The 22,047-nt window shown below is 46.6% G+C and overlaps 1 protein-coding gene across 1 annotated transcript in view; it reads left to right on the top strand.

Moving 5' to 3' along the window:
- The window catches only part of LOC120044110 (proline-rich protein 36-like), a 42,683-nt gene extending 21,248 nt beyond the window's left edge, over positions 1 to 21,435 (top strand). Inside the window, exon 3 of the mRNA XM_038988699.1 lies at positions 21,025 to 21,435. Coding sequence (XP_038844627.1) covers positions 21,025 to 21,435 — 411 coding nt within the window. The remainder of the gene's footprint in view (positions 1 to 21,024) is intronic.
- The last annotated feature ends 612 nt before the right edge of the window (positions 21,436 to 22,047 follow it).

The following is a 22,047-nucleotide window of genomic DNA, read 5'->3' as shown; positions in this document are numbered from 1 at the left end:
CCCTTTATCTAACCCTGCCTTTCTGTTAGTCCTCTGTCCCTAACCCTGCCTTTCTGTTAGCCCTCTGTTCCTGTCCCTAACCCTGCCTTTCTGTTAGTCCTCTGTTCCTGTCCCTAACCCTGCCTTTCTGTTAGCCCTCTGTTCCTGTCCCTAACCCTGCCTTTCTGTTAGCCCTCTGTCCCTGTCCCTAACCCTGCCTTTCTGTTATCCCTCTGTTCCTGTCCCTAACCCTGTCTTTCTGTTAGCCCTCTGTTCCTGTACCTAACCCTGCCTTTCTGTTAGCCCTCTGTCCCTGTCCCTAACCCTGCCTTTCTGTTATCCCTCTGTTCCTGTCCCTAACCCTGCCTTTCTGTTAGCCCTCTGTTCCTGTCCCTAACCCTGCCTTTCTGTTAGTCCTCTGTTCCTGTCCCTAACCCTGGCTTTTTCGTTAGTCCTCTGTCCCTAACCCTGCCTTTCTGTTAGCCCTCTGTCCCTGTCCCTAACCCTGCGTTTCTGTTAGCCCTCTGTCCCTGTCCCTAACCCTGCCTTTCTGTTAGCCCTCTGTTCCTGTCCCTAACCCTGCCTTTCTGTTAGCCCTCTGTCCCTGTATCTAACCCTGCCTTTCTGTTATTCCTCTGTTCCTGTCCCTAACCCTGCCTTTCTGTTAGCCCTCTGTCCCTGTCCCTAACCCTGCCTTTCTGTTAGTCCTCTGTCCCTAACCCTGCCTTTCTGTTAGCCCTCTGTCCCTGTCCCTAACCCTGCCTTTCTGTTAGCCCTCTGTCCCTGTCCCTAACCCTGCCTTTCTGTTAGCCCTCTGTCCCTGTCCCTAACCCTGCCTTTCTGTTAGCCCAATGTCCCTGTCCCTAACCCTGCCTTTCTGTTAGCCCTCTGTCCCTTTATCTAACCCTGCCTTTCTGTTAGTCCTCTGTCCCTAACCCTGCCTTTCTGTTAGCCCTCTGTTCCTGTCCCTAACCCTGCCTTTCTGTTAGTCCTCTGTTCCTGTCCCTAACCCTGCCTTTCTGTTAGCCCTCTGTTCCTGTCCCTAACCCTGCCTTTCTGTTAGCCCTCTGTCCCTGTCCCTAACCCTGCCTTTCTGTTATCCCTCTGTTCCTGTCCCTAACCCTGTCTTTCTGTTAGCCCTCTGTTCCTGTACCTAACCCTGCCTTTCTGTTAGCCCTCTGTCCCTGTCCCTAACCCTGCCTTTCTGTTATCCCTCTGTTCCTGTCCCTAACCCTGCCTTTCTGTTAGCCCTCTGTTCCTGTCCCTAACCCTGCCTTTCTGTTAGTCCTCTGTTCCTGTCCCTAACCCTGGCTTTTTCGTTAGTCCTCTGTCCCTAACCCTGCCTTTCTGTTAGCCCTCTGTTCCTGTCCCTAACCCTGCCTTTCTGTTAGCCCTCTGTTCCTGTCCCTAACCCTGCCTTTCTGTTAGCCCTCTGTTCCTGTCCCTAACCCTGCCTTTCTGTTAGCCCTCTGTCCCTGTCCCTAACCCTGCCTTTCTGTTATCCCTCTGTTCCTGTCCCTAACCCTGTCTTTCTGTTAGCCCTCTGTTCCTGTACCTAACCCTGCCTTTCTGTTAGCCCTCTGTCCCTGTCCCTAACCCTGCCTTTCTGTTATCCCTCTGTTCCTGTCCCTAACCCTGCCTTTCTGTTAGCCCTCTGTTCCTGTCCCTAACCCTGCCTTTCTGTTAGTCCTCTGTTCCTGTCCCTAACCCTGCCTTTTTGTTAGTCCTCTGTCCCTAACCCTGCCTTTCTGTTAGCCCTCTGTTCCTGTCCCTAACCCTGCCTTTCTGTTAGCCCTCTGTTCCTGTACCTAACCCTGCCTTTCTGTTAGCCCTCTGTCCCTGTCCCTAACCCTGCCTTTCTGTTATCCCTCTGTTCCTGTCCCTAACCCTGCCTTTCTGTTAGCCCTCTGTTCCTGTCCCTAACCCTGCCTTTCTGTTAGTCCTCTGTTCCTGTCCCTAACCCTGCCTTTTTGTTAGTCCTCTGTCCCTAACCCTGCCTTTCTGTTAGCCCTCTGTTCCTGTCCCTAACCCTGCCTTTCTGTTAGTCCTCTGTTCCTGTCCCTAACCCTGCCTTTCTGTTATCCCTCTGTTCCTGTCCCTAACCCTGCCTTTCTGTTATCCCTCTGTCCCTGTCCCTAACCCTGCCTTTCTGTTAGCCCTCTGTTCCTGTCCCTAACCCTGCCTTTCTGTTAGTCCTCTGTTCCTGTCCCTAACCCTGCCTTTCTGTTATCCCTCTGTTCCTGTCCCTAACCCTGCCTTTCTGTTATCCCTCTGTTCCTGTCCCTAACCCTGCCTTTCTGTTATCCCTCTGTCCCTAACCCAGCCTTTCTGTTAGCCCTCTGTCCCTAACCCTGCCTTTCTGTTAGCCCTCTGTCCCTGTCCCTAACCCTGCCTTTCTGTTAGCCCTCTGTCCCTGTCCCTAACCCTGCCTTTCTGTTAGCCCTCTGTCCCTAACCCTGCCTTTCTGTTATCCCTCTGTTCCTGTCCCTAACCCTGCCTTTCTGTTAGTCCTCTGTTCCTGTACCTAACCCTGCCTTTCTGTTAGCCCAATGTCCCTGTCCCTAACCCTGCCTTTCTGTTAGTCCTCTGTCCCTGTCCCTAACCCTGCCTTTCTGTTAGCCCTCTGTCCCTGTACCTAACCCTGCCTTTCTGTTAGTCCTCTGTCCCTAACCCTGCCTTTCTGTTAGCCCTCTGTCCCTGTACCTAACCCTGCCTTTCTGTTAGCCCTCTGTCCCTGTCCCTAACCCTGCCTTTCTGTTAGCCCTCTGTTCCTGTCCCTAACCCTGCCTTTCTGTTAGCCCTCTGTTCCTGTCCCTAACCCTGCCTTTCTGTTAGCCCTCTGTATCTAACCCTGCCTTTCTGTTAGCCCTCTGTTCCTGTCCCTAACCCTGCCTTTCTGTTAGCCCTCTGTTCCTGTCCCTAACCCTGCCTTTCTGTTATCCCTCTGTTCCTGTCCCTAACCCTGCCTTTCTGTTAGCCCTCTGTATCTAACCCTGCCTTTCTGTTAGCCCTCTGTTCCTGTCCCTAACCCTGCCTTTCTGTTATCCCTCTGTTCCTGTCCCTAACCCTGCCTTTCTGTTATCCCTCTGTTCCTGTACCTAACCCTGCCTTTCTGTTATCCCTCTGTTCCTGTACCTAACCCTGCCTTTCTGTTATCCCTCTGTTCCTGTACCTAACCCTGCCTTTCTGTTATCCCTCTGTTCCTGTACCTAACCCTGCCTTTCTGTTATCCCTCTGTCCCTGTCCCTAACCCTGTCTTTCTGTTAGCCCTCTGTCCCTGTCCCTAACCCTGTCTTTCTGTTAGCCCTCTGTACCTAAAGCTGCCTTTCTGTTAGCCCTCTGTTCCTGTACCTAACCCTGCCTTTCTGTTAGTCCTCTGTCCCGAACCCTGCCTTTCTGTTAGTCCTCTGTCCCTGTCCCTAACCCTGCCTTTCTGTTAGTCCTCTGTCCCTGTCCCTAACCCTGCCTTTCTGTTAGTCCTCTGTTCCTGTACCTAACCCTGCCTTTCTGTTAGCCCAATGTCCCTGTCCCTAACCCTGCCTTTCTGTTAGTCCTCTGTCCCTGTCCCTAACCCTGCCTTTCTGTTATCCCTCTGTTCCTGTCCCTAATCCTGCCTTTTTGTTAGTCCTCTGTTCCTGTCCCTAACCCTGCCTTTCTGTTAGCCCTCTGTCCCTGTCCCTAACCCTGCCTTTCTGTTAGCCCTCTGTTCCTGTCCCTAACCCTGCCTTTCTGTTAGCCCTCTGTATCTAACCCTGCCTTTCTGTTAGCCCTCTGTTCCTGTCCCTAACCCTGCCTTTCTGTTAGCCCTCTGTCCCTGTCCCTAACCCTGCCTTTCTGTTAGCCATCTGTTCCTGTCCCTAACCCTGCCTTTCTGTTAGTCCTCTGTCCCTGTCCCTAACCCTGCCTTTCTGTTAGTCCTCTGTCCCTAACCCTGCCTTTCTGTTAGCCCTCTGTTCCTGTCCCTAACCCTGCCTTTCTGTTAGCCCTCTGTCCCTGTCCCTAACCCTGCCTTTCTGTTAGCCCTCTGTTCCTGTCCCTAACCCTGTCTTTCTGTTAGCCCTCTGTACCTAACCCTGCCTTTCTGTTAGCCCTCTGTTCCTGTACCTAACCCTGCCTTTCTGTTAGTCCTCTGTCCCGAACCCTGCCTTTCTGTTAGCCCTCTGTTCCTGTCCCTAACACTGCCTTTCTGTTAGCCCTCTGTTCCTGTCCCTAACACTGCCTTTCTGTTAGCCCTCTGTTCCTGTCCCTAACCCTGCCTTTCTGTTAGTCCTCTGTTCCTGTCCCTAACCCTGCCTTTCTGTTAGCCCTCTGTTCCTGTCCCTAACCCTGCCTTTCTGTTAGCCCTCTGTTCCTGTCCCTAACACTGCCTTTCTGTTAGCCCTCTGTTCCTGTCCCTAACACTGCCTTTCTGTTAGCCCTCTGTTCCTGTCCCTAACCCTGCCTTTCTGTTAGTCCTCTGTTCCTGTCCCTAACCCTGCCTTTCTGTTATCCCTCTGTTCCTGTCCCTAACCCTGCCTTTCTGTTATCCCTCTGTTCCTGTCCCTAACCCTGCCTTTCTGTTAGTCCTCTGTCCCGAACCCTGCCTTTCTGTTAGTCCTCTGTCCCTGTCCCTAACCCTGCCTTTCTGTTAGTCCTCTGTCCCTGTCCCTAACCCTGCCTTTCTGTTAGTCCTCTGTTCCTGTACCTAACCCTGCCTTTCTGTTAGCCCAATGTCCCTGTCCCTAACCCTGCCTTTCTGTTAGTCCTCTGTCCCTGTCCCTAACCCTGCCTTTCTGTTATCCCTCTGTTCCTGTCCCTAATCCTGCCTTTTTGTTAGTCCTCTGTTCCTGTCCCTAACCCTGCCTTTCTGTTAGCCCTCTGTCCCTGTCCCTAACCCTGCCTTTCTGTTAGCCCTCTGTTCCTGTCCCTAACCCTGCCTTTCTGTTAGCCCTCTGTATCTAACCCTGCCTTTCTGTTAGCCCTCTGTTCCTGTCCCTAACCCTGCCTTTCTGTTAGCCCTCTGTCCCTGTCCCTAACCCTGCCTTTCTGTTAGCCCTCTGTTCCTGTCCCTAACCCTGCCTTTCTGTTAGTCCTCTGTCCCTGTCCCTAACCCTGCCTTTCTGTTAGTCCTCTGTCCCTAACCCTGCCTTTCTGTTAGCCCTCTGTTCCTGTCCCTAACCCTGCCTTTCTGTTAGCCCTCTGTCCCTGTCCCTAACCCTGCCTTTCTGTTAGCCCTCTGTTCCTGTCCCTAACCCTGTCTTTCTGTTAGCCCTCTGTACCTAACCCTGCCTTTCTGTTAGCCCTCTGTTCCTGTACCTAACCCTGCCTTTCTGTTAGTCCTCTGTCCCGAACCCTGCCTTTCTGTTAGCCCTCTGTTCCTGTCCCTAACACTGCCTTTCTGTTAGCCCTCTGTTCCTGTCCCTAACACTGCCTTTCTGTTAGCCCTCTGTTCCTGTCCCTAACCCTGCCTTTCTGTTAGTCCTCTGTTCCTGTCCCTAACCCTGCCTTTCTGTTAGCCCTCTGTTCCTGTCCCTAACCCTGCCTTTCTGTTAGCCCTCTGTTCCTGTCCCTAACACTGCCTTTCTGTTAGCCCTCTGTTCCTGTCCCTAACACTGCCTTTCTGTTAGCCCTCTGTTCCTGTCCCTAACCCTGCCTTTCTGTTATCCCTCTGTTCCTGTCCCTAACCCTGCCTTTCTGTTATCCCTCTGTTCCTGTCCCTAACCCTGCCTTTCTGTTAGTCCTCTGTCCCTAACCCTGCCTTTCTGTTAGCCCTCTGTTCCTGTCCCTAACCCTGCCTTTCTGTTAGTCCTCTGTCCCTGTCCCTAACCCTGCCTTTCTGTTATCCCTCTGTTCCTGTCCCTAACCCTGCCTTTCTGTTATCCCTCTGTCCCTGTACCTAACCCTGCCTTTCTGTTAGTCCTCTGTCCCTAACCCTGCCTTTCTGTTATCCCTCTGTTCCTGTCCCTAACCCTGCCTTTCTGTTATCCCTCTGTTCCTGTCCCTAACCCTGCCTTTCTGTTATCCCTCTGTTCCTGTCCCTAACCCTGCCTTTCTGTTATCCCTCTGTTCCTGTCCCTAACCCTGCCTTTCTGTTAGCCCTCTGTTCCTGTACCTAACCCTGCCTTTCTGTTAGCCCTCTGTTCCTGTACCTAACCCTGCCTTTCTGTTAGCCCTCTGTCCCTGTCCCTGCCCTTCACCTGACCCTCTGTTGGGGTGATAATCCATGATAATGGCCAGGAGTCATATGGTCTGAGCAGCGTTCCCTGTCCCTAACACTGCCCTCCTGTTAGCCCTCTGCTGGCGTGATCATCTCCTGGGAGAGATTGATGAGGCTTGGCTGGCTAGAGAGCAGGGATTGACCCCTCCCCCCCGCCCCCCAGTCTGACACACACACACACACAGACATGAGGATTAATGGTTAGGACCCTCATCCTCTGGACCATACGGTAGCACCCCTCTCTCTTCTGTCTTTATACTCTTTAGAGGGAGGGAGGGAGGGAGGGAGGGAGGGAGGGAGGGAGGGAGGGAGGGAGGGAGGAACAAACACAATTCTAAATACAACCCATGTTTATATTTATTTATTTTACGTCACTGAATACATTACGTCACTGAATACAGGTGAAGTCAGAAGTTTACATACACCTTAGCCAAATACATTTAAACTCAGACTTTCACAATTCCTGACATTTAAGTAAAAACTAGTAAAAATTCCCTGTTTTAGGTCAGTTAGGATCACCACTTTATTTTAAGAATGTAAAATGTCAGAATAATAGTAGAGAGGATTGAGGTCATGGCTTTGTGATGGCCACTCCAGTACCTTGACTTTGTTGTCCTTAAGCCATTTAGTCACAACTTTGGAAGTATGCTTGGGGTCATTGTCCATTTGGAAGACCCATTTGCGACCAAGCTTTAACTTCCTGATTGATGTCTTGAGATGTTGCTTCAATATATTCACCTAATTCCCCTTCCTCATGATGCCATCTGTTTTGTGAAGTGCACCAGTCCCTCCTGCGGCAAAGCACAGGTGGGTTTGGAGCAGTGTGTTCTTCCTTGCTGAGCGGCCTTTCAGGTTATGTCGATATAGGACTTGTTTTACTGTGGATATAGATACTTTTGTACCTGTTTCCTCCAGCATCTTCACAAGGTCCTTTGCTGTTGTTCTGGGATTGATTTGCACTTTTCGCACCAAAGTACGTTCGTTTCTAGGAGACAGAACACATCTCCTTCCTGAGCGGTATGACGGCTGCGTGGTACTCGCATACTATTGTTTGTACAGATGAACGTGGTACCTTCAGGCGTTTGGAAATTGCTCCCATTGATGAACCAGACTTGTGGAGGTCTACAATAATTTTTCTGAGGTCTTGGCTGATTTCTTTTGATTTTCCCATGATGTCAAGCAAAGAGGCACTGGGTTTGAAAGTAGGCCTTGAAATACATCCATAGGTACACCTCCAATTGACTCAAATTATGTCAATTAGCCTATCAAAAGCTTCTAAAGTCATTTACATATTTTTCGGGAATTTTCCAAGCTGTTTAAAGGCACAGTCAACTTACTGTATGTCAACATCTGACCTACTTGAATTGTGATACAGTGAATTATAAGTGAAATAATCTGTCTGTTAACAATTGTTGGAAAAATTACTTGTGTCATGCACAAAGTGTAACGGTTTTCTTCCCGAGATGAAGGAGAGGACCAAAACGCAGCGCGGCTAGTGTTCAACATGATTTAATACAAAGAGACGATAACGTGAACACTATACAAAATACAAAATAACAAACGTGAAAACCGAAAACAGTCCTATCTGGTGCAGAACACAAAGACAGGAAACAACTACCCACAAACTCCAACACAAAACAAGCCATCTAAATATGATTCCCAATCAGAGACAACAAAAAACACCTGCCTCTGATTGAGAACCATATTAGGCCAAACATAGAAACAGACAAACTAGACACACAACATGGAATGCCCACCCAGCTCACGTCCTGACCAACACTAAAACAAGTAAAACACACAAGAACTATGGTCAGAACGTGACACAAAGTAGATGTCCTAACCGACTTGCCAAAACTACAGTTTGCTAACAAGAAATTAGTGGAGTGGTTGAAAAACAAGTTTTAATGACTCCAACCTAAGTCAATCAAGTTTATTTTAATCAAGTTTATTTTATTTATTTTATATAGCCCTTCGTACATCAGCTAATATCTCGAAGTGCTGTACAGAAACCCAGCCTAAAACCCCAAACAGCTAGTAATGCAGGTGTAGAAGCACGGTGGCTAGGAAAAACTCCCTAGAAAGGCCAAAACCTAGGAAGAAACCTAGAGAGGAACCAGGCTATGAGGGGTGGCCAGTCCTCTTCTGGCTGTGCCGGGTGGAGATTATAACAGAACTATGCCAAGATGTTCAAAAATGTTCATAAGTGACAAGCATGGTCAAATAATAATCATGAATAATTTTCAGTTGGCTTTTCATAGCCGATCATTAAGAGTTGAAAAACAACAGGTCTGGGACAGGTGGCGGTTCCATAACCGCAGGCAGAACAGTTGAAACTGGAATAGCAGCAAGGCCAGGCGGACTGGGGACAGCAAGGAGTCACCACGCCCGGTAGTCCCGACGTATGGTCCTAGGGCTCAGGTCCTCCGAGAGAAAGAAAGAGAGAAGGAGAAAATTAGAGAGAGCCAAGATTTTCAAAATGTTCATAAATGACAAGCATGGTCAAATAATAATCAGGAATAAATCTCAGTTGGCTTTTCATAGCCGATCATTAAGAGTTGAAAACAGCAGGTCTGGGACAGGTAGGGGTTCCGTAACCGCAGGCAGAACAGTTGAAACTGGAATAGCAGCAAGGCCAGGCGGACTGGGGACAGCAAGGAGTCATCATGCCCGGTAGTCCTGACGTATGGTCCTAGGGCTCAGGTTCTCAGAGAGAGAGAAAGAAAGAGAGAACGAGAGAATTAGAGAGAGCATACTAAATTCACACAGGACACTGGATAAGACAGGAGAAGTACTCCAGGTATAACCAACTGACCCTAGCCCCCCGACACATAAACTACTGCAGCATAAATACTGGAGGCTGAGACAGGAGTGGTCAGGAGACACTGTGGCCCCATCCGAAGATACCCCCGGACAGGGCCAAACAGGAAGGATATAACCCCACCCACTTTGCCAAAGCACAGCCCCCGCACCACTAGAGGGATAACTTCAACCACCAACTTACAATCCTGAGACAAGGCCGAGTATAGCCCACAAAGATCTCCACCACAGCACAAACCAAGGGGGGGCGCCAACCCAGACAGGAAGATCACGTCAGTAACTCAACCCACTCAAGTGACGCACCCCTCCTAGGGACGGCATGAAAGAGCACCAGTAAGCCAGTGACTCAGCCCCTGTAATAGGGTTAGAAGCAGAGAATCCCAGTGGAGAGAGGGGAACCGGCCAGGCAGAGACAGCAAGGGCGGTTCGTTGCTCCAGAGCCTTTCCGTTCACCTTCACACTCCTGGGCCAGACTACACTCAATCATATGACCTACTGAAGAGATAAGTCTTCAGTAAAGACTTAAAGGTTGAGACCGAGTCTGCGTCTCTCACATGGGTAGGCAGACTGTTCCATAAAAATGGAGATCTATAGGAGAAAGCCCTGCCTCCCGCTGTTTGCTTAGAAATTCTAGGGACAATTAGGAGGCCTGCGTCTTGTGACCGTAGCGTACGTATTGGTATGTACGGCAGGACCAACTCGGAAAGATAGGTAGGAGCAAGCCCATGTAACGCTTTATAGGTTAACAGTAAAACCTTGAAATCAGCCCTTGCCTTAACAGGAAGCCAGTGTAGGGAAGCTAGCACTGGAGTAATATGATCAAATTTCTTGGTTCTAGTCAGGATTCTAGCAGCCGTATTTAGCACTAACTGAAGTTTATTTAGTGCTTTATCCGGGTAGCCGGAAAGTAGAGCATTGCAGTAGTCTAACCTAGAAGTAACAAATGCATGGATTAATTTTTCTGCATCATTTTTGGACAGAACATTTCTGATTTTTGCAATGTTACGTAGATGGAAAAAAGCTGTCCTTGAAACAGTCTTGATATGTTCGTCAAAAGAGAGATCAGGGTCAAGAGTAACGCCGAGGTCCTTCACAGTTTTATTTGAGACGACTTTACAACCATCAAGATGAATTGTCAGATTTAACAGAAGATCTCTTTGTTTCTTGGGACCTAGAACAAGCATCTCTGTTTTGTCCGAGTTTAAAAGTAGAAAGTTTTCAGCCATCCACTTCCTTATGTCTGAAACACAGGCTTCTAGCGAGGGCAATTTTGGGGGCTTCACCATGTTTCATTGAAATGTACAGCTGTGTGTCATCCGCATAGCAGTGAAAGTTAACATTATGTTTTCGAATAACATCCCCAAGAGGTAAAATATATAGTGAAAACAATAGTGGTCCTAAAACGGAACCTTAAGGAACACCGAAATGTTCAGTTGATTTGTCAGAGGACAAACCATTCACAGAGACAAACTGATATCTTTCCGACAGGTAAGATCTAAACCAGGCCAGAACTTGTCCGTGTAGACCAATTTGGGTTTCCAGTCTCTCCAAAAGAATGTGGTGATCGATGGTGTCAAAGGCAGCACTAAGGTCTAGTAGCACGAGGACAGATGCAGAGCCTCGGTCTGACGCCAATTAAAAGGTCATTTACCACCTTCACAAGTGCAGTCTCAGTGCTATGATGGGGTCTAAAACCAGACTGAAGCATTTCGTATACATTGTTTGTCTTCAGAAAGGCAGTGAGTTGCTGCGCAACAGCTTTTTCTAAATTTTTTGAGAGGAATGGAAGATTCGATATAGGCCGATAGTTTTTTATATTTTCCGGGTCAAGGTTTGGCTTTTTCAAGAGAGGCTTTATCACTGCCACTTTTAGTGAGTTTGGTACACATCCGGTGGATAGAGAGCTGTTTATTATGTTCAACATAGGAGGGCCAAGCACAGGAAGCAGCTCTTTCAGTAGTTTAGTAGGAATAGGATCCAGTATGCAGCTTGAAGGTTTAGAGGCCATGATCATTTTCATCATTGTGTCAAGAGATATAGTACTAAAACACTTAAGTGTCTCTCCCGATCCCAGGCCCTGGCAGAGCTGTGCAGATCCAGGACAGCTAAGCCCTGGAGGAATACGCAGATTCAAAGAGGAGTCCGTAATTTGCTTTCTAATGGTCATGATCTTTTCCTCAAAGAAGTTCATGAATTTATTACTGCTGAAGTGAAAGCCATCCTCTCTTGGGGAATGCTGCTTTTTAGTTAGCTTTGCAACAGTATCAAAAAGAAATTTTGGATTGTTCTTATTTTCCTCGATTAAGTTGGAAAAGTAGGATGGTCGAGCAGCAGTGAGGGCTCTTCGGTACTGCACGGTACTGTCTTTCCAAGCTAGTCGGAAGACTTCCAGTTTGGTGTGGCGCCATTTCCGTTCCAATTTCCTGGAAGCTTGCTTCAGAGCTCGGGTATTTTCTGTATACCAGGGAGCTAGTTTCTTATGACAAATGTTTTTCGTTTTTAGGGGTGCAACTGCATCTAGGGTATTGCGCAAGGTTAAATTGAGTTCCTCAGTTAAGTGGTTAACTGATTTTTGTCCTCTGACGTCCTTGGGTAGGCAGAAGGAGTCTGGAAGGGCATCAAGGAATTTTTGTGTTGTCTGAGAATTTATAGCACGACTTTTGATGCTCCTTGGTTGGGGTCTGAGTAGATTATTTGTTGCGATTGCAAACGTAATAAAATGGTGGTCCGATAGTCCAGGATTATGTGGAAAAACATTAAGATCTACAACATTTATTCCATGGGACAAAACTAGGTCCAGAGTATGACTGTGGCAGTGAGTAGGTCCAGAGACATGTTGGACAAAACCCACTGAGTCGATGATGGCTCCGAAAGACTTTTGGAGTGGGTCTGTGGACTTCTCCATATGAATATTAAAATCACCAAAAATTAGAATATGATCTGCTATGACTACAAGGTCTGATAGGAATTCAGGGAACTCAGAGAGGAACGCTGTATATGGCCCAGGAGGCCTGGAAACAGTAGCTATAAAAAGTGATTGAGTAGGCTGCATAGATTTCATGACTAGAAGCTCAAAAGACGAAAACGGCATTTTTTTTTTTGTAAATTGAAATTTGCTATCGTAAATGTTAGCAACACCTCCGCCTTTGCGGGATGCACGGGGGATATGGTCACTAGTGTAACCAGGAGGTGAGGCCTCATTTAACACAGTAAATTCATCAGGCTTTGAAGTGAGGGATCTAACATTAAGTAACCCTATTTTGAGATGTGAGGTATCACGATCTCTTTCAATAATGGCAGGAATGGAGGAGGTCTTTATCCTAATAAGATTGCTAAGGCGAACACCGCCATGTTTAGTTTTGCCCAACCTAGGTCGAGGCACAGACACAGTCTCAATGGGTATGGCTGAGCTGACTACACTGACTGTGCTATTGGCAGACTCCACTAAGCTGGCAGGTTGGCTAACAGCCTGCTGCCTGGCCTGCACCCTATTTCATTGTGGAGCTAGAGGAGTTAGAGCCCTATCTATGTTGGTAGATAAGATGAGAGCACCCCTCCAGCTAGGATGGAGTCCGTCACTCCTCAGCAGGTCAGGCTTGGTCCTGTTTGTGGGGAAGTCCCAGAAAGAGGGCCAATTATCTACAAATTCTATCTTTTGGGAGGGGCAGAAAACAGTTTTCAACCAGCGATTGAGTGCTGAGACTCTGCTGTAGAGCTCGTCACTCCCCCTAACTGGGAGGGGGCCAGAGACAATTACTCGATGCCGACACATCTTTCTAGCTGATTTACACGCTGAAGCTATGTTGCACTTGGTGACCTCTGACTGTTTCATCCTAACATCGTTGGTGCCGACGTGGATAACAATATCTCTATACTCTCTACACTCGCCAGATTTAGCTTTAGCCAGCACCATCTTTAGATTAGCCTTAACGTCGGTAGCCCTGCCCCCTGGTAAACAGTGTATGATCGCTGGGTGATTCGTTTTAAGTCTAATACTGCGGGTAATGGAGTCGCCAATGACTAGGGTTTTCAATTTGTCAGAGCTAATGGTTGGAGCCTTCGGCGTCTCAGACCCCGTAGCGGGAGGAGTAGAGACAAGAGAAGACTCAGCCTCAGACTCCGACTCGCTACATAATGGGGAGAACCGGTTGAAAGTTTCTGTCGGCTGAATGAGCGACACCAGTTGAGCATTCCTACAGCATTTCCCTCCAGAAGCCATGAGAAAGTTGTCCGGCTGCGGGGACTGTGCGGGGGGGGTTTATACTAACGTTACTATCTGTACTTACTGGTGGCACAGACGCTGTTTCTTCCTGTCCTACACTGAAATTACCCTTGCCTAACGATTGCGTCTGAAGCTGGGCTTGTAGCACAGCTATCCTCGCCGTAAGGCGATCGTTCTCCTGTATATTATGAGTACAGCGACTGCAATTAGAAGACATCATGTTAATGTTACTACTTAGCTTCGGCTGTTGAAGGTGCTGACGAACCATGTCCAGATAAAGCGTCCGGAGTGAAAAAGTTGAATGAGGGAAAAAAGTTGCGATGGAAAAACTAAAAATATAAACGGTAATTAAAAACAAAAAAAACAAAAAAACGTAAAGTTGTCAGCTAGCAAAGTAAAGTTGGCAGCAAAACGCACAGCAACACGTCTGCAAATTCAACAGGGATGGCTTGGTTTTTGCTCTGGGATGGCTCGTTTTTTTTTACAAACACTAAGTGTTTGTAAACTTCCGACTTCAACTGTATATACATAATATGACATTTGAAATGTTTAAATATTTTTTGAACTTTTGTGAGTGTAATGTTTACTGTTCATTCACTTGCTTTGGCAATATAAACATATGTTTCCCATGCTAATATAGCCCTTAAATTGAATTGGGGGGAGAGAGAGAGAGAGAGACTAAAGCTGTATGCTATGCTCATTGACTCTTCACTGATACCATCATCTCATCTCCTTTGTCTTCTTTATCTATATCTCCTCTGTCTCTATGTCCTCTGTCTCTTCTATCTCTCTCTCGTCTGTCTCCTCTATCTCTCCCTGTCTCTATCTCCTCTATCCCCTCTGTCTCTGTCTCCTCTCTCTCTCATCTGTCCCCTCTATCTCTCTGTCTCTATGTCCTCTGTCTCTTCTATCTCTCTCTCATCTGTCCCCTCTATCTCTCTGTCTCTATGTCCTCTGTCTCTTCTATCTCTCTCTCTCATATGTCCCCTCTATCTCTCTGTCTCTATGTCCTCTGTCTCTTCTATCTCTATCTCCTCTATCTCCTCTATCTCATCTCTCTCTGTCTCTCAAGCTCAATCATACAGAAGGGAACAGAGAGAGTGATTGGTCTTGGTGTGTGAGGAGAGAAAGGTGGAGGAGAGAAGTACCACAACAGCAATGTGAGGATTACAACACAGGATATATCCTCCTGTCTTAGTCATTGGCCAGGAGAGATTAAGAGGCTGCGCTGGCACTGTTGCTCTGTCTGTGTGTGTGTGTGTGTGTGTGTGTGTGTGTGTGTGTGTGTGTGTGTGTGTGTGTGTGTGTGTGTGTGTGTGTGTGTGTGTGTGTGTGTGTGTGTGTGTGTGTGTGTGTGTGTGTGTGTGTGTGTGTGTGAGAGAGAGAGATAGGATTTGATTCAATAAAGAGAGAGAACAAGAGGTGAGAGAGTGGGTGTGTGTTCCACATGAATCCCTATCCCCTACATCTGCCCTATGGGCCTGGCTAAGAGTAGTGCACTACACAGGGAAGGGAATGGGGCACCATTTGGGACACAGACAGTGAAAGCTCAGACAATGATGAGTTCAGGATGTACATTCAGTAAAGGAATCATTCAAATTAAAATGGGCTTTTCTTTTTTTTGAATGAGAAATATTCTCATTGGAATCTCTATATTAAATATATTCAAAGGAGCCACACAAAGAGGGATGGTTGAAATTAAAGCAACTTGTAGTTTAATGAGACCAGATTGTCATTACACCCATTAGATCACTATTGACTGATGAATGGTGAGACCAGACTGTCATTACACCCATTAGATCACTATTGACTGATGAATGGTGAGTCCAGACTGTCATTACACCCATTAGATCACTATTGACTGATGAATGGTGAGTCCAGACTGTCATTACACCCATTATATCACTATTGACTGATGAATGGTGAGTCCAGACTGTCATTACACCCATTATATCACTATTGACTGATGAATGGTGAGTCCAGACTGTCATTACACCCATTATATCACTATTGACTGATGAATGGTGAGTCCAGACTGTCATTACACCCATTAGATCACTATTGACTGATGAATGGTGAGTCCAGACTGTCATTACACCCATTAGATCACTATTGACTGATGAATGGTGAGTCCAGACTGTCATTACACCCATTAGATCACTATTGACTGATGAATGGTGAGTCCAGACTGTCATTACACCCATTAGATCACTATTGACTGATGAATGGTGAGTCCAGACTGTCATTACACCCATTAGATCACTATTGACTGATGAATGGTGAGACCAGACTATCATTACACCCATTAGATCACTATTGACTGATGAATGGTGAGTCCAGACTGTCATTACACCCATTAGATCACTATTGACTGATGAATGGTGAAACCAGACTGTAATTACACACATTAGATCACTATTGACTGATGAATGGTGATGAGAAACAGAAAATGTCATAGAAAGAAAGAAAATTCAACAAAAATAAATACAAGAAAAGTTCTAGAAAATACAGCAATTACAATAAAAAGACAGGAAATAGAATCATTAGTGCAACAAATCATCAGTGATTGGTCCAATGCTTGTTAGTGTGTTGTCTGAACTGAAGTAGGCTATCCCAGGGACCACTCAAACTGGACCGTTTTATCTCCATCTCTTCATTCAAAGACTCAATCCTGGACACTCTTACTGAGAGTTGTGGCTGCTTCGCGTGATGTATTGTTGTCTCTACCTTTCTTGCCCATTGTGCTGTTGTCTGTGCCCAATAATGTTTGTACCATGTTTTGCGCTGCTACCATGGTTGTGCTGCTGCCATGTTGTGTTGCTACCATGTTGTTTTTCATGTTGTGTTGCAACCATGATGTGTTGTCATGTGTTGCTGCAATAATAAACTCAGCAAAAAAACAAACGTCCCTTTTTCAGGACCCTGTCTTTCAAAGATAATTTGTCAAAATCCGAATAACTTCACAGATCTTCATTGTAAAGGGTTTAAACTGCGTGTCCCATGCTTCTTCAATGAACCATAAACAATTAATGAACATGCACCTGTGGAACAGTCCTTAAGACACTAACAGCTTACAGACGGAAAGCAATTAAGGTCACAGTTATGACAACTTAGGACACTAAAGAGGCCTTTCTACTGACTCTGAAAAATACCAAAAGAAAGATGCCCAGGGTCCCTGCTCATCTGCGTGAACGTGCTTTAGGCATGCTGCAAGGAGGCATGAGGACTGCAGATGTGGCCAGGGCAATAAATTGCAATGTCCGTACTGTGAGACGCCTAAGACAGCGCTACAGGGAGACAGGATGGACAGCTGATCGTCCTCGCAGTGGCAGACCACGTGTAACAACACCTGCACAGGATCGGTACATCCGAACATCACACCTGCCGGACAGGTACAGGATGGCAACAACAACTGCCAGAGTTACATCAGGAACGCACAATCCCTCCATCAGTGCTCAGACTGTCCGCAATAGGCTGAGAGAGGCTGGACTGAGGGCTTGTAGACCTGTTTTAAGGCAGGTCCTCACCAGACATCACCGGCAACAACGTTGCCTATGGACACAAACCCACCGTCGATGGACCAGACAGGACTGGCAAGAAGTGCTCTTCACTGACGAGTCGCGGTTTTGTCTCACCAGGGGTGATGGCCGGATTCGCGTTTAACATCGAAGGAATGAGCATTACACCGAGGCCTGTACTCTGGAGCGGGATCGATTTGGAGGTGGAGGGTCCGTCATGGTCTGGGGCGGTGTTTCACAGCATCATTGGACTGAGCTTGTTGTCATTGCAGGCAATCTCAACGCTGTGCGTTACAGGGAAGACATCCTCCTCCCTCATGTGGTACCCTTCCTGCAGGCTCATCCTGACATGACCATCCAGCATGACAATGCCACCAGCCATACTGCTCGTTCTGTGCGTGATTTCCTGCAAGACAGGAACGTCAGTGTTCTGCTGTGGCCAGCAAAGAGCACGTCTGGGACCTGTTAGATCGGAGGGTGAGGGCTAGGGCCATTCCCCACAGAAATGTCAGGGAACTTGCAGGTGCCTTGGTGGAAGAGTGGGGGTAACATCTCACAGCAAGAACTGGCAAATCTGGTGCAGTCCATGAGGAGGAGATGCACTGCAGTACTTAATGCAACTGATGGCCACACCAGATACTGACTGTTACTTTTGATTTTGACCCCCCCTTTGTTCAGGGACACATTATTCCATTTCTGTTAGTGTCACGTTGGTTATAATGAGTGGACCAAGATGCAGCGTGGTTCCATCCCCTTTATTTGGAAGTGAAACTCACAGAAAACAAAAAAGCACAAAACGAAACGTGAAGCTCGCAGGCAACTATACATAGACAAGATCCCACAAAGCACAATGGGGAAATGGCTACCTAAATATGATACCCAATCAGAGGCAACTGTTTATCGTTGCCTCTGATTGGGGACCATACCAGGCCAACATAGATATATAATCACCTAGATAACCCACCCTAGTCACACTCCGACCTAACCAACATAGAGAATAAAAAGCTCTCTATGGTCAGGGCGTGACAGTTAGTCACATGTCTGTGGAACTTGTTCAGTTTATGTCTCAGTTGTTGAATCTTGTTATGTTCATACAAATATTTACACATGTTAAGTTTGCTGAAAATAAACGCAGTTGACAGTGAGAGGACGTTTCTTTTTTTGCTGAGTTTATGTTGTTGTCTTATGTTTCTCTTTATGTAGTGTTGTGGTGTTTGTGATGTTGTCATGTGTGTTTTGTATTATATTTTTATTTAATTTATTTTTATGTTTAATCCCAGACCCTTTTCCCGCAGGAGGCCTTTTGCCCTTTGGTAGGCCGTCACTGTAAATAAGAATTTGTTCTTAACTGACTTGCCTGGTTAAATAAAGATGAATAACAAATAAAAATACATTTAGAGAGCCTCACCTTATAACACAATAATTCAGTTACTGGCAGAGAGATGGAGACAAGCACACACACACACACACTGGACTCACACACACACACACACACACACACACACACACACACACACACACACACACACACACACACACACACACACACACACACACACTGGACACACACACACACACACACACACACACTGGACACACACACACACACACACACACACACACTGGACACACACACACACACACACACACACACACACACATACACACACACACACACACACTGGACACACACACACACACACACACACACACACACACACTCCCCAGCTAGTACATAACGTTCTGAGAACCACATCTTTCTTAGAGCTTGGTGAGAGCGTGGTTGGCATATGGTTATTTTGCACACAACCTTCCCATTTGCTTTGGAACACTGTGTATTTGTTTTCTGGGAGTGGTTGCTTAGCTTTGGGACATGGTGTATTTGTTTTCTGGGAGTGGTTGCTTAGCTTTGGAACATGGTGTATTTGTTTTCTGGGAGTGGTTGCTTAGCTTTGGGACATGGTGTATTTGTTTTCTGGGAGTGGTTGCTTAGCTTTGGAACATGGTGTATTTGTTTTCTGGGAGTGGTTGCTTAGCTTTGGGACATGGTGTATTTGTTTTCTGGGAGTGGTTGTTTAGCTTTGGAACATGGTGTATTTGTTTTCTGGGAGTGGTTGCTTAGCTTTGGAACATGGTGTATTTGTTTTCTGGGAGTGGTTGCTTAGCTTTGGGACATGGTGTATTTGTTTTCTGGGAGTGGTTGCTTAGCTTTGGGACATGGTGTATTTGTTTTCTGGGAGTGGTTGCTTAGCTTTGGGACATGGTGTATTTGTTTTCTGGGAGTGGTTGCTTAGCTTTGGGACATGGTGTATTTGTTTTCTGGGAGTGGTTGCTTAGCTTTGGGACATGGTGTATTTGTTTTCTGGGAGTGGTTGCTTAGCTTTGGGACATGGTGTATTTGTTTTCTGGGAGTGGTTGCTTAGCTTTGGGACATGGTGTATTTGTTTTCTGGGAGTGGTTGCTTAGCTTTGGGACATGGTGTATTTGTTTTCTGGGAGTGGTTGCTTAGCTTTGGGACATGGTGTATTTGTTTTCTGGGAGTGGTTGCTTAGCTTTGGGACATGGTGTATTTGTTTTCTGGGAGTGGTTGCTTAGCTTTGGGACATGGTGTATTTGTTTTCTGGGAGTGGTTGCTTAGCTTTGGAACATGGTGTATTTGTTTTCTGGGAGTGGTTGCTTAGCTTTGGAACATGGTGTATTTGTTTTCTGGGAGTGGTTGCTTAGCTTTGGGACATGGTGTATTTGTTTTCTGGGAGTGGTTGCTTAGCTTTGGGACATGGTGTATTTGTTTTCTGGGAGTGGTTGCTTAGCTTTGGGACATGGTGTATTTGTTTTCTGGGAGTGGTTGCTTAGCTTTGGGACATGGTGTATTTGTTTTCTGGGAGTGGTTGCTTAGCTTTGGGACATGGTGTATTTGTTTTCTGGGAGTGGTTGCTTAGCTTTGGAACATGGTGTATTTGTTTTCTGGGAGTGGTTGCTTAGCTTTGGAACATGGTGTATTTGTTTTCTGGGAGTGGTTGCTTAGCTTTGGGACATTCTCAGAACTTTCAGCATTTTCTTAGTATTTCATTACATTCTTTAACAGAATGTTACCTAATAGTTCAGACAAGGTTACATTTGGTTTCCATCTTGGTAATGTTCTAGGAACGTTCTCCAACTGGTTTGACATTGGAATGTTCTCAAATATTTCAGAGAATGTTAAGAAACAACGTTGTTCTGCAGGTTTCATCATCGTTCTGTGTAGAGTCGTGTTCTTAAATTGTTCAGAGAACTTTAAGAAACCTTTCCATAGAAAACACAAGAGAACTTTAGTAACGTTCACAGAACGTTCTAAGAATGTGATTAATAAACATGTACAGGACATTCCACTCTCAGCATCAACAGAACACTCTCTTTCTATCTTATTAGTATGACTTGCCTAGTTAGGTAAAGGTTAAATAAAACATTTAAGTGTGTTCAGGTGTGTTCATACCCACAAATTGGCCACATCTGATCTTAATGAGTGTTTCTTTCCTTTGATATGGGGTCTGTTTGAACACACTATAAAATGGCATGCTAGCTCCATCCTGGTGGCACAGTGGACTAATTCTATGAATAGAGAACAGAAGATTATCGGTTTGAATCTCACTGATACCCTGTCACAATAAAAAATGCATGTGTCTGCATTATTAATGCCTGAAATGAATGTCCATGTGTCCTACTCTGTGCTTGGAGTTCAAACAACTTAACCCTGATTAAGCTAGCGGTGTTAATAAAACACTTTTTGAAACATTCAGTGAAAGTTATAACAAAGTTATTCAAAAACCTTCAAATAACCTATAATTTCTGTTCTCAGAACGTTAATAAAACCTCCCAGGAAAACGTTCATGGAACCATAGTAAAACGTTCTCAGAACCTCCCTGCAACCTAAATGTAAACATTCCCAGAACGTTAACTTCTGTTCTCAGAAGGTTTTAAAAACGTTCTGTTTTCCCAGTCAGGAAACGTATGGCTTTGTTCCAATAACCAATGGGACACAACTGATTCATTCAGAGGCACAGGAGAGACATCCTTTCCTGGACCATCTAGACCTGTCCACCCACTCCTCTCCACCTCTCAAACAACCACAGGAGACGTCTGTCCTAGAGTCCCTGGACCATCTAGACCTGTCCACCTCTCAAACAACCACAGGAGACGTCTGTCCTAGAGTCCCTGGACCATCTAGACCTGTCCACCTCTCAAACAACCACAGGAGACGTCTGTCCTAGAGTCCCTGGACCATCTAGACCTGTCCACCTCTCAAACAACCACAGGAGACGTCTGTCCTAGAGTCCCTGGACCATCTAGACCTGTCCACCCACTCCTCTCCACCTCTCAAACAACCACAGGAGACGTCTGTCCTGGAGTCCCTGGACCATCTAGACCTGTCCACCCACTCCTCTCCACCTCTCAAACAACCACAGGAGACGTCTGTCCTAGAGTCCCTGGACCATCTAGACCTGTCCACCCACTCCTCTGCACCTCTCAAACAACCACAGGAGACGTCTGTCCTAGAGTCCCTGGACCCATCTAGACCTGTCCACGGACTCCTCTCCACCTCTCAAACAACCACAGGAGACATCTGTCCTAGAGTCCCTGGACCATCTAGACCTGTCCACCCACTCCTCTCCACCTCTCAAACAACCACAGGAGACATCTGTCCTAGAGTCCCTGGACCCATCTAGACCTGTCCACCCACTCCTCTCCACCTCTCAAACAACCACAGGAGACATCTGTCCTAGAGTCCCTGGACCCATCTAGACCTGTCCACCCACTCCTCTCCACCTCTCAAACAACCACAGGAAGGGTCAACAATACTGCACAGTGAACTGACAACAATGGTTGCTGCCATGCACACAGTAACAGCACTCTGGGCTGATGGGAATCACACTGATACTGTCATGCCTAGCTGGACAACACTGAAATAGGAGGACGGAAAGAGAAGAGAATGTGATGGGCAGTGAGAAGAAGGGGGAGAATAGAGAGAGAGAAAAAGAGGGAGATGGGGGGGGGGAAATAAGAAGACAGAAAGAGAAATAGAACGGAGAAAGAGAGAGAAAGAGAGAGACAGAGAGAAAAAAGAGAAAGAGAGAGAGAGAGAGAAACGGAGAAACAGAGAGAAAGAGAGAAAGAGAGAGAGAGAAACAACGATGATGACAATAAGCAATAGAGCCCACCTCTCCCATCTCCCCCTTCTCCCCCTCACCTCTCCCACCTCCCCACCTCCCCCTCACCCATTACTTCCTGCCAAGGCAGCAGCTACTCTTCCTGGGGTTTATTATGGCTCCCCATTACTT

The sequence above is a fragment of the Salvelinus namaycush genome, chromosome 3 (assembly GCF_016432855.1).
Source record: "Salvelinus namaycush isolate Seneca chromosome 3, SaNama_1.0, whole genome shotgun sequence".
In the NCBI taxonomy this organism is placed as follows: Eukaryota; Metazoa; Chordata; class Actinopteri; order Salmoniformes; family Salmonidae; genus Salvelinus; species Salvelinus namaycush.
This window is presented reverse-complemented; position numbering and strand designations above follow the sequence as displayed.